This window comes from Danio rerio, chromosome 4, assembly GCF_052040795.2.
Source record: "Danio rerio strain M-AB ecotype USA chromosome 4, GRCz13ab, whole genome shotgun sequence".
Taxonomy (NCBI): Eukaryota; Metazoa; Chordata; class Actinopteri; order Cypriniformes; family Danionidae; genus Danio; species Danio rerio.
Genome location: NC_141024.2, coordinates 2,534,144 through 2,548,058, shown reverse-complemented (window position 1 = coordinate 2,548,058; position 13,915 = coordinate 2,534,144). Strand labels below are relative to the sequence as shown.

Below are 13,915 nucleotides of genomic sequence, written 5' to 3'. Positions count from 1 at the left end.
TATTGTCTTATTTATGCAGGAATTTGTGTTTTGATTAATTAATTTATTTATTTTTGTGTATTTGTTTATTTATTGTTTTATTTAGGCAGGAATTTGTGTTTTAATTAATTAATTATTTATTTGCATATTAATTAATTTTATTCATTTATTGTTTTATTTTTGGCAGGAATTTGTTTTTATTCATTTATTTATTTATTTGCGTATTTATATATTGTTTTATTTATGCAGGAATTTGTGTTTTTAATATTATTTTTTTGCGTATTTATTCATTTATTTATTTGCGTATTTATTTATTTTTTGCTTTATTTATGCAGGAATTTGTGTGTTTATTACTTAATATATTTATTTATTTATTTGCATATTTATTTGTAGCTTTTGCGGGTTTCGTAATCTATATGTGAAGTGATTTTGTTGTAAAATAAAACTAAAAAACATCATTAACTTCGAAACAATGAATCGGTTCAATTGACTCGAGGTTTTGGAAAGTGACTCTGTAACTCCACGCCAGTCCTGCAGGGGTCTCTGATGTCGCAGTTCTCGGTTTTAGGCACGAACCGAAGAAGATTTTTGTCAACATTGGGGGAATGTTCGTGGGACGTGTGGGTGGTCAGCATTAGTTTAGTTTTTGTGTGTTTTTCCGGTCGAGATGGTTTTGTCCTCCTCGCAGCAGCTCGTCATGGCGTTCACCGCGGTGCTGCTGGTGTTCGTGCTGTTCCCGAGGCTGTTCGGCGGCGGCAGCAGAGACAATCAACCGTACGAGCCGCGGAGCAACCGGAGAGCAGGTGTGGAGCTGCTGTTTAAATAACTCTGATTTTTATACATCTATTATTATTATTATTGCTCTGGTTATCATTACTTTGCTTATTATTACTCTGCTTGTTATTATTATTACTCTGTTAATTATCATTGTCACTCTGTTTATTATCGTTACTCTATTATTAGTATTCCTCCGTTTATTATTAATCTGTCTGCTATCATTACTGTTTATTTATTATTTGCTGTTCATTTTATTTCTTTGCTTATTATTACGCTGCTTATTATTTCTCTGATTGCTCTGCTTATTAATATGACTGTTTACTATAACTCTGCTTATAGATATTACTATTACTGATTATTTTGCTTATTGGTATTACTCTGTTTTTACTCTGCTCATTATTGTTCTGTTTATTATTATTATTATTACTTATTATTATAATTATTACTCTGTTTTTTATTACTTTGCTTATTATTATTATTTTGCTTATTATTACTTAATTTATTATCACTTTTATTATTACTCTGTTTATTATTACTCTACTGATTATTATTTCTATTATTATTATTATTATTAATATTATCTGTTTATTATAACTCTGATTATTAATATTACTCTGTTTATAATTACTCTTCTTATTATTATTACTATTATTATTATTGTTGTTGTTATCAGTTTATTATAACTTTGCTTGTTATTGTTATTTTGCTTGTTATTGTTCTTTGTTTATTATTATTTTTTGTTTATTGTTATTTTGCGTATTATAATTATTTGGCTTATTATTATCTTTGCTCTCATTATTATTATTATGATTACTTTGCTTATTATTATTACTTTGTTTATTATTACTTTGCTTGTTATTACTTTGTTTAATATTATTTTATTAATATTATTGCTTTGTTTATTAATACTTTATTATTATTACTCTGTTTATTATTATTATTTGTTTATTATAAATTTGCTTGTTATTATTATTTTGCTTATTATTATTGCTTTGTTTATTATTATTTTGTTTATTGTTACTTTGCATATCATTATTTGGCTTATTATTATAATTACTCATTATTGCTCTGTTTATTATTATTATTATGACTCTATTATTATTTTTTTGTTTATTATTACTTTATTATTATTACTCTGTTTATTATTATTATTATTATTATTATTATTATTATTATTATAACTTTGCTTGTTATTATTATTTTGCTTATTATTGCACTGGTTATTATTAATACTCTGTTTATTGTTACTTTGCGTATTATTATTATTATTATTATTATTATTATTATTATTATTATTATTATTTTGCCTATCATTATTGCCATGCTTATTAATTATACTCTCTTTATTGTTATTACTTTATTATTATCACTCTGTTTATTAATAATCTGCATATTATTTACTTTTGCTTATTATTATTAATATTACTCCGCTTATTATTATTATTACTACTTTGTGTGTTTTCCTGCAGCAGGTCCCGGTCCGGGTATCGGTGCAGGAGCTGTGAGGAATCAGCAGCAGCTCCAGAAGGGCGCAGCACCTCAGATGAGCCACAGTGTGGAAAACATGCAGCAGATGAAGAAACTGATGGAGCAGGAGCTCAAGAGCGACAAATACAAATCCAACAACAACAAGGGCTACGTCTTCACACTCATGCCCATCTACGCCATCGGGGTCGGCCTCTTTGCTGCTTACAAGTTTCTCAAGGTGACCTTTAATTATATATTTATACACACACATATTAATAATTTAGTTTTACTGTGATAAATATATTGCAATATGAATATTATTTCACCAGATGATTTGCATAGCTCTATTTGGAAAGATTTCATTAATTGGATTTCATATGTCGTGGATCTTCATAAACTATAATAATTTACAAGCAAAAATAAATAGATAGTCCATATAGTAGTATCCTTTATGTTTTTCTGGGGACTTTAACAGTATTCTGAACAATACAGAAACTGAACAATAACATGTAAATTAGCATAGTCGTCACTGTAAGAATAAAATATAACCATATTATATACAATATAGTATCTTAATCGTTAAATATTTAATAAATCTAATCCTGCAGTGTGACTACTGCAGATACACACATTTCGATATCGATGCTCAAACTATATATTGTTCAGCCCTAATTTATACACACACACAAACACATATATATTTGAAAAAGTTTTGTTTATGTTTAGAAATTTATATTTATATTCAATAAAAAATTATATAGAAATATATATGCAAATATATTAGTTTTGTATTTTATATGATTTTTTTTTTTTACATATGCACAATATTTATACACACAGAGTAACTTTTAATTTGAATGCCATTTTTCATGAGTAATTGCTTAACAGCACTAATATATTTTTAATTTATAGCACTAATACTATATAGTAATATATATATATATATATATATATATATATATATATATATATATATATTTCCACACTTTATAATATTTACACATTTGCCGACAAAATTTAGCAATAATTAAGATAATTTGTAATAAATATTTAAAAATACAGTAAACACTAAATGACTAGTATATTGTAAATCTAAAATCTTGAATTTTTACTAACATTACTCATGTTAGATGTTAAACTAAGTCAGTGAAAGGCGGCAGCTCTAGGGTTTAGTTTCAGCCCTAATTAAACAAACCTGATCAAACTAATTGAGTCCTTCAGGCTTGTTTGAAACCTGCAGGTGGATGTGTTGAAGCAGGGCTGGAGCTAAACTGTGCAGAGCTCCGGAAATTAGTTTGACTGTTCTAATTTGTGTATGTTTACCTCAAATGATTACCTCTGGTAATGATGTGAAGTGCTGATCATGTCTTCATTTGTCTGATTTCAGATAAAGTCTGCAAGCGACTCTGAAGCTCAAAAAGCCAAAACAGCTCGAGGAGTGAAGAAATCCGAGGAAACAGGTGCATGCGTGCGTGAGTGCGTGACTGACCAAAACTCCAGCCATTTACTAGAAAATAAGTTGTTCACTTTTCCAATGCATGCCAAGATACTAGCACAGAAACACACTCAGAAGATGTTTAGGATAAGTTTGCATCATTTGTTGTTAGCCTTATGTATTTTATAATGTGGCTTTTGGAGAATTTCAGATATAAAAAATGTGCAATATGATCATATATATCGTTTCATATTATGCTCTATCATTTATATCTTGGTGTCACAAAATACATTGTTTACAGCAATACTTTTTCATAATTTAGACAGGCGCAATATTACACAGCATTATGGGGATGCAGACCGAAACATAAACAACTGCTTCATAATAAAGTTGCAATGTTGAAAGTACAAAGCATTTTATTAAGCAATATTTAGTTTTATTTTAATGTTGGACCTGTAATCATTAATCATCATTAATCAAACTATTAACTGATTGAAATTGCAGAAATGGTACTTCAGAGGTGTCCAAACTCAGTCCTGGAGGGCTGGTGTCCTGGAGAGTTTAGCTCCAACCTTAATCAAACACACCTGAAGCAGCTAATCAAGCTGATATACTATAAACTTCCTAGCAGGTGTGTTGAAGCAGGTTGGAGATAAACTCAGCAGGACACCTTCAGCACCGAATTTGAACACCCCTGTGGTACTGCATCCTCATACATATCATTTTCAGGGTATGAGATGACTTTTTGTCATACCGCCCAGCCCAAACCTCTAAAAAATAGAAAGTAGATTGATGCTAATGATAATATTAATGGCGTTTTCCACAGAGAATCAGCTGAATGAGTTGGAGCAAAGGTTGGCTCAGACGGAGAAGATGCTCAACTCTATACTGACACAACTGGACCCGCTTACAAACTGGTGAGAGGCTTTTAGCACAATTCTGATCCTGGACCACAAAACTAAAAGGTCATAAGTGTCAATTTGTGATAGGATCGGATGATATTTTGCCATTAAAAAAATCTGAAATCTTAGCATAATAAGAACTGATAACACTTTTGTTGAGACTCGTGCTTAATTAATTATGTAAAATTAGTGCTATTAATCACATTCAAAATAAAAGCAATTAAGGTGTGTGTACTGTTTATATTTATTACCTACATATACATATACACATGCATGAATATATTTGAGAAAATGTTTATTTATTTTCATATTTACAATGGAAAATGTACAAAATATTTGCATGGAACAAGTTTGATTAATATTCTAATGACTTTTGTCATAAAAGAAAATGTATTAATACATTTTGACCCACTTAATACGTTTTAGCTGTTGCCAAAAAAATATACCCATAATTTTTTTTTTACTTTTTTACCACAGTAAGTCTTATTCTGGTATATATCTTGCATGAGCAGTGCCTGAGGGTTCTTTTTTGTAAATTGTCCATTATTTTTTTCATTTGAACTCTTTATAACAAAAAACAACTACAAAACAGAAAATTGCAGCAGAAATGATTTCATACATTCATATGCAGTTGGTACAACATATTACAAAGGGGAAAACAAATATAGCAAAGGAAATAAAAACAAATACAAAAATTATATATGCCTGCTCTACATATACACAAGTATCCATGTAGACACAAACATGCACATACATAAATATAATAATAATAATAATATATACATATTATACATTTTATAGTAAAATAAAATAAATAGAAAAATAAATAGATAAATAAAAAAAATAGAAAAATATAAAAATAATTAAATAAATAGAAAAATAAATTAGTAAAATAAATAAAAAGAAAAATAAACAAATATATAAATAAATAGAAAAAATAAATAAATAAGTAGAAAAATGAATAAATAGAAAAACAAATAAAATAAATAAATAAATAGAAAAATGAATGAACGGATAAATAAATAATTAAAAAATTAAAAACATCTATAAAAAAATAAATAAATAGAAAAATAATTGAATAAAAATAGAAAATATAAATAAATAAACAGAGAAACAAACTGAATAAATGAATTAATCAATAAGAAAAATAAATAATACAAAAACATCTAAATAAAGAAATTATTGAATAAATAAATGAATGAATAAATAAATAGAAAAAAATAAGTAAATAAATAAATTAATTAATTAATTAATTTATTAATTAAAAAAAATCAAATAAATGAATAAATAAATAAGGGCCTCCTATTTCAAAACACATGCCCAAATTTTCCTCTACATATCTCCAATTATCTCATGAAGTATCTGGATAGTCCATTTAAATGTTGGTTCATGCATATGAAAATGAGCATGAAGTTGAATCCGTGTAAAGCAGTGTGCTTTATATGAGCTCCGCTGAGCCGTGCATTGATGTGCTGGATAAAAAAACACCACAGGTTTTGTTTTGGTTATGCAAAAGCGCTGAGTGTGGTGTTCAGATGTAGATGTTTGTGCGTCTGCTTTGTTTTTTTTCCACCTGTTGTTTATGCGCTCTGTGTTTTTCTGCAGTGTGAAATCTGTTGCCATGGAGCAGAAGAACGAGATCATGTCGCAGCTGCAGTGCATTCGCCAGCTAATGAAGAAGAGGGGCATGGAGTGTCCAAACATCAGGATAGAAGGTAAACACACCTGTAACTGTATACACACATACAGTTGAAGTTAAAATGATTAGCCCTTCTGAATTATTAGCCCCCCTGTATAATGTTTTCTACAATTTCTGTTTAGCAAAGGAAAGATTTTTTTAATGCAATTCTAGTCATAACTTATTAACCTGTTTTAGTTTGAATGTTTTTGTAAGGGTGTTCTCACACTAGGCTATCTAAACTGTGGTCAGGCACGTTTGACCTCCATTTACTAGTTTGCTTGACAAGTGTAAGTGCTCCGAATCATGCCCAGGTGCAGTTCAGTTGGCCGGACGTGGCCTGATTGGAAGACATGTGCCAGAGCGCGGTTCAGTTGGGCTTTGATGCGGTACTCTTGTAGTGTGAGTGCAAAACTAAAACCGCGATGTCACTTTTAAGATATAGATTGATTGATAGACTGTTTGATGTGCATTTATTAATCATTCAAACTTCTCAAAGAACACGAACTGTCATAGTTTATTAAAGATGCAAACCTCTCACTGCACATCAGCTGCACCTTCAGCACACTTCCTAATTCCTGCAGCACGATGACTGTCATGAAAGTTTATGAGTGTCAAAAGTGGTGGATCTGTTCAGCAATATATTTGACTCAGTGTCACTGCATATCAAATGACTTAAAATAATAAAAAACAATATACCTAAAGCAATCTCTATTGTGCTGAACAGTCGCATTATTAGGCATGTTCAAATTAAGACTGAATGCACATCTGTTTAGCTGTGCCTTTACTGAATGAGCACTGTGCTACGGCCCATGGATCGCACTATTATGTTTTTCTTTTCTTTTTCATTCTTTTATAACCTGTTTTAACACATTTGTATCTGTTTTGAATCCATTTTTATTGTTTTTTATTCTCTTACACTTGTATCTTTTATTCCTGTTTATGTAAGGCACATTGAATTGCCGCTCTGAATGAAATGTGCTATATAAATAAACTTGCCTTGTCTTGCCTATTGATGACGTAAGCGTGCTCAGGCTTGGAGGGCAAAATATGCAGTGTGAGTGCAGGCGAGGGGGCCGAGGGACCATTGCACTCATGCAAGGTTCAAGATAACTATTACTAGTGTGATTACACCCTAAGTGTTAACCAAATTTTATATATATATATATATATATATATATATATATATATATATATATATATATATATATATATATATATATACATATATATATATATATATATATATATATATATATATATATATATATATATATATATATATATATATATATATATATATATATACATATATATATATATATATATGAAAAAATCAGTTTATTTAATATTTGGGGTATTTTTTTATTATAGTTTTGCGGACATAGAAAAACAATGAACAGACAGACCCATCATGTAACAATAAACGGTGCTAAATGTCAAATAAAACACGAAAGCAGGGACACTGGTGACATACAATGGGGGGAAAAATGAACGCGTTATGTCCTTTTCTGGGAATATTATTTCTAAAGGAGCTGTTGACGTGGGATTGAACCAGATTTCGCCCAAGCAATACACCAAAACTCAGAACCCAAACAGTAAACACATAAAAACAAAACACAATGAAAAATCTGACCAATGAGTTATGTGTAATGACATGACACAATAATATGACACAAGAAGAGAGTGCTGAACTACTGAAATCTATTGAATACTTTATATAAAAGCCTTATGTTATATTTCACACTGGATAAAAGATCATCATCTTCAGCTTAACCTCGCAAAAACAGAAATGCTTGAAGTTTCTGCCAATCGGACTCTACACCATAACTTTTCAATCCAGATGGATGGGGAAACCATTACTGCATCCAAAACGGTGAGAAGCCTTGGAGTAACGATTGATGACCAACTAAACTTCTCTGAACACATCTCTAGAACTGCTCGATCGTGCAGATCCGCACTCTATAACATCAGAAAGGTTCGACCCTTCCTATCTGAACATGCAGCTCAACTCCGTGTTCAAGCTCTTGTTCTCTCCAAACTGGATTACTGCAACTCTCTACTAGCCGGGCTTCCAGCTAACTCTATCAAACCTCTTCAGCTGCTCCAGAACGCAGCAGCACGAGTGGTCTTTAATGAACCTAAAAGAGCACATGTCACTCCGCTGCTCATCCGTTTGCACTGGCTGCCAGTTGCTGCTCACATTAAATTTAAAGCTCTGATGTTTGCTTACAAAGCGACTTCTGGCTTTGCTCCTTCTTATCTGCTCTCACTTCTGCAGATGTATGTGCCCTCCAGAAACTTGCGTTCTGTGAATGAACGTCGCCTCGTGGTTCCATCCCAAAGAGGAAAGAAATCACTTTCCCGAACTCTCGCGTTCAATCTGCCCAGTTGGTGGATTGAACTCCCTAACTGCATCAGAACGGCAGAGTCACTGTTCACGGCAGAGTCACTGTGAACGACGTTCACTGTCTTCAAGAAACGACTTAAACCTCAACTATTTAGTCTCCACTTTCCTTACTAATCTGCAATTGCCTCTCTGGCTCCACCGCTAACTGTACTCAAAAAATATATAATAATAATTACTAATGTTTTGCTTCTTACACTTTACATACCTGAAACTTGCCTACAGCACGTATCCATTGTTGCTCTTATAGTTGTGTAAATTGCTTCCTTGTCCTCATTTGTAAGTCGCTTTGGATAAAAGTATCTGCTAAATGACTAAATGTAAATGTTATGTGATGCTGCAGCTTAAAGACGCCTCTCATGTAGAATGAAGAATAAAGTCTCATGCATTGCTCAGGTGTGAGTTTCTCACAGATTTGTGCTCAAAATCTTGATGCTTCTGTGGGTCTCGTCTATGAAATCTGAGCTTTATTTTGTATTTTCTATTGGATTGGGGTCAGGTGATTGGGTGGGCCATTCCACAGCTTGATTTTCTTTCTCTGAAAGCATCTGAGAGTCTCCTTGGCTGTTTTTTGGATCATTGTCTTGCTGACATGTCCACCCTGGTTTCATCTTCTGCTAATGTAGATGTTGGACTGAAGCAGCTGATATTCATTTACACTGAGGAAGAGCAGAGAGTTGCTGAAGAGCTACTGAGAGATTTCAGCTGCTGTCTGGGCTTTCACCTCCCTTTCTTCATGTGTTCAATCCTTCTTCCCTGCATCATTACATCTTATTATACATAACTTTATTTGTAAGGTAATTAATATTGTTTTCTTTGCATATATTGATTTATCTGGCTGTTATCAACATCCGGTGAAAATTTTAAGTCAACAGCACCTTTAGAAATTTGTTTTCTGAGAAAAATTGTGACGTGTTCAGTACTTATTTCCCAGCTATATATGATCTACAAAAAGACACTGCAATGGATGTTAAGAGAGAAAAACAAACAACCATACAAATCTTCAGATAGTAAACAGCATCATTAGTCTGTTTAGTTAATCTTATTTGAAGTAATTGAATGTGAGTTATGCGAATGGCTGGATTATTTCCCTTTAGAGCCGAGCTGTGAACGCAATCTAGACCAGCTCATCCAGAATCTATCTGCAGCAGAAACGCAGCCAGAAACCAGCCAGGAAACACAGACCAGTGCAGAAACACAGAAGACAGAAGAGGAAGTGGAAGAGGACGTAGAAGAGGAAGTGGACACACAGCAGGAAGAGGAAATGGACAGTGATTCTAGTCTGCCTTCCCTTGAGGACAGTGTAGACGATGTCTCTGACACTCAGAAACTTCCAGAAGAGCTGGCTGAAGGATTACGGAGACGCCACAGACCAGAGTAGGAGAATCAGACGAAGACGGATATTTATATATTTATTTATTTAATTCCTTGTTATGAAGTGCTCAGTGTCTTCGTCCTCATTGTGTGTGTTTAATGTTAACATTATTTCGAATTTCTTAACCCTTTATTTGAAATGCTTATTAGAAAAGCCATGGATTATTGGGGGTTATTGCATAAAACCATATATTATATTGTAAACAATGTCAGAGAAGTTTCCATAAATGGTTCTAAATAGTTAATACACTATCATTATGATTATTATGATTATTATTATAATTTTTATTATTATAATTTTTTTAATTATTTGGTTAAAAGTCTTTTGTGCTCACCAAAGCTGCATTTATTTGATCACAATATACAGTAACAGTTTTAAAATATTTTTACAATATTAAATAGCTGGTTTTTATTTAAATATATTATGAAAATGAATTAATTCCTGTTATTGAAACCTTTATTTTCAACATCATTACTTATTACTATTCACGTGATTCTTTAAATTTAATTGCAATATGCTGATTTTATTCAATTCAATTCATGTCTATTTACATAAAACTTACAATGTAGATTGTGTCAAAGCCGCTTCACATAGAAGTTCTAGTAAAGTCAGTTTTAAAGTCAGATTTCAGAGTTTAAGTTCAGTTTAGTTCAGTGTTGTTTAAGTTTCACTGCTGAAAGTCCAAACACTGAAGAGCAAATCCATCGATGCGCAGCTCCACAAGTCCCAAACCAAGCAAGGTAGTGGCGACAGCAGCGAGGGAAAAATTCACCAATTGACAAAAGTGAAGGGGAAAGAAACACGAGAGAAACCAGGCTCTCAGAAGAGCATTCCTCCTCTGGCCAAACTTCTTGTGCAGAGCTGCAGTTTAGGTGCAGGAGACTGGAGAAATCTGGATGTCCATCGTGGAGAAGCTGCAGGTGTGAGTAGGTCACCAGCAGGTGTTCAGACTGGCCCTTCAGGATCAATGCGGAGACTTGTCTGTCACTGTGGTCTTTCAGGAATCAGTGTCATGCTCTCAGCTCCTCCATAAACACCACAGCATCTGCTCAGGATACGGCCTGGTCCAGGATTATGGACACCTTGGCATCATATCTCCACACTTATAATGTATTATTTTTGAGGAAAACACTATGATACACATTTTCTTTCAGAATTCGTTGATTAATAGGAAGTTCATACAAATGACATTTAATTAAAATAAAATTATTTAATAAGTTTTAAACGAAGTAATGTCAATTTGGATCCTGGATCAAATTAATTTACTTCTATTTAAATATTTCATAAAAATATTATAATAAAATGTATTACTATATATTATTTTAACAGTTTATATATTCATTCATTTTACTTTGGCTTAGTCCCTTGTTTTATTAGGGGTTGCCACAGTGGAATGAACCGCCAACTATTCTAGCATATGTTTTACTCCCTTCCTGCTGCTACCCCTTACTGGGGGAAAAAAATAAAGAATTGTGTGTGTGTGTGTTTGTGTTTGTGTTTGTTTGTTTGTTTGTTTGTTTGTTTGTTTGTTTGTTTGTTTGTTTGTTTCCCAGTACTGGGTGGCAGCTTGAAGGGCATCTGCTGTGTAAAAGATATGCCGAAACAGTTGGCGGTTCAGTGCACTGTGGCGATCCCTGATAAATAAGGGACTAAGCCGAAGGGGACTTACGGACTCTGAAACTAATTTAATTTCCAATGACATCATCAAGGCAAAGTGGGAGGGGCATTTAATGTCATCCAATAGCTTAACAACAGTTCAGGCATTATTTTAATGGTCATTTAGTCTTTTTGAAATCTTTACAACACTTAAAGCAATAGAGGACTTTAACAGAGGGTAATATGATGAAGGTTATGACAAAACGAGCAAATAATAATGCGATGTCTCACTTTACAGATGTGAAAGGAAGTGAGAATGGCGTTTTGTGTTTACTTCATTACATGTGCTTTATTTTTGACTCCTAATCTTGTATATGTGTGTGTTTGTTTCCCTCTTGATTTGCATGTTTGTGGAGCAGGTTTTACACACAGCCGCATGGTTCTGACACTCAATCATGTGTCCTGAAGCGTTCTGTATGTTACTGATTTATCAAACCTGGACAAACTTTTGTTGAGCTTTAAAAATTGAGCTTTATAATTACACTTAAAAATACTGGGTTATTTCAACTCAATTCTGGGTTAGTTATTTTACCTCAACTGCCGGGTTGATTTTTAATTAAGTTAACTGGACCAGATTTAACCCAATGTTTGGGTAAGTCCATATTTTACTCAGTTTGGGTTTAAATGACCCTGCATTTCTTAGTGTTTATGCTTTTATTTTGGATGAAACACCAAACACTAAATGTGACTGAATGCTAGAGCATGCACGCTGTTGCTCTCTGTGCCAATTTTCAGCTTCAATGTTTTATTATTTAACTGCTTTATCATATATTTCCAGCCTGATCTCACGAGAAAACGTAAGTATTTTACGTTTTGCCTGTTTAGTGGCTAATTCGTACGAATTCGTACGAGTTCAGTCGTACGAAATGGTACGATTTTAAAAAGCAGGCGTGGCACCTGACCCCACCCTAACCCCAACCGTCATTGGGGGATAAGCAAATCATACTAAATTGTACGAATTAGATCGTACGAATTCATACGAATTAGCCACTACATAAAAAAGTTACGAATTGCCGTGAGATTGTGTTGTATATTTCATATGCAGTTTCAGATATTTTAGCAATAGATTACCCTCTTGATTAAGTTTTCATCAGAATAGTGATATATTCACAAATGTGTTGAGAAAGTAGAAATCTGGCATGAAATCTGAATCAAAATGTTTACACACATATTGAGCTGTGAGTTGCTGCTGTGCTTTAGGATCATAAATCCATGCATCTGCTCCTGTATATCAGAATGAGATTTATTTATTTATTTATTTTTTTGCATGGTTTATGCTCTGATTTGGATGATTGGCATGTGATGAGACTGTTTCTGTGTATGTGGTTTGATTATGTTTGTTATGAACTGCTGCTGAAAGCCTTAAATAAACTCCAAATATTCAATACAACTGTTTGGTATTACTAGAGACATTACTTGGTGTCCTTTTACTAAGAATTAACATCATTCAGTCAGTCAATCAGTCAATCAATCAATCAATAAGTCAATCAAACAATCAATCAATGTTGGGACTCACGAGGGTCTGGACTCAAAATCTTCAGAAATAGGTTAAGACATTTTCTAAGATAATGAAAGATAATATATTCAATATTTTTTTCTTAAGAACATCTTATTTGTTTCTTAAATATAAATTTAAAGTATAGCTACAACTATAAATACAATACAGCTAAATTTGAACCATATACAGTTATTCTTTAATTTATAATGTCATTTATTCATTTATAATATTTTTTATTTTTAATTTATAGGTTTTTAAATGTTTATTATTATCAATAATGCATTTAATATATATATATATATTTTTTTTTTATATATCTTTATATATATATATATATATATATATATATAAATATATATATATTAAAAAAAAAAAAAAATATATATATATATATATATATATATATATATATATATATATATATATATATATATATATATATATATATATATATATATATATATTAGGGCTGCACATGTATTGTTTCAGCATTGAGATTGCAATGTGCTTATCTGCAACGGTCCAATCGCAGGATCTCAATGTCAAGTACACACTCAGAAATAAAGGTACAGGAGCTGTCTCTGGGGCAGTACCTTTTCAAAAGATACTTATTTGTACCCAAGGAGTCTAAAGTGGAACCTCAAAGGTGCACATTAGTGTCCAAATGTACCTAAAAGTACCCTGTTATGCACCCTTCAGGTACAAATATGTACCTTTTGAAAAGGTACTGTCCCAGTGACA

General features: G+C 32.0%; 1 protein-coding gene across 6 annotated transcripts; it reads left to right on the top strand.

The window, feature by feature from the left end:
* Positions 1–556: 556 nt before the first annotated feature.
* si:ch73-278m9.1 lies at positions 557–13,066 on the top strand. Of its 6 annotated transcripts, none has more exons than XR_015942164.1 (8): positions 557–782; positions 2,229–2,461; positions 3,611–3,683; positions 4,485–4,575; positions 6,166–6,275; positions 9,743–10,113; positions 11,489–12,434; positions 12,697–13,066. XR_015942164.1 is itself a non-coding variant. In XM_087247788.2 (6 exons), the coding sequence occupies exons 1-6, from the start codon at positions 647–649 to the stop codon at positions 10,024–10,026; spliced, it is 927 nt and encodes a 308-aa protein (XP_087103914.1). In that variant the 5' UTR covers positions 557–646; the 3' UTR covers positions 10,027–10,720. The 6 variants fall into 6 exon arrangements, 2 of the variants coding, with proteins under 2 accessions (XP_087103914.1, XP_087103913.1); XR_015942163.1 differs by having other exon boundaries at positions 9,743–10,120; XR_015942161.1 differs by having other exon boundaries at positions 2,226–2,461.
* The last annotated feature ends 849 nt before the right edge of the window (positions 13,067–13,915 follow it).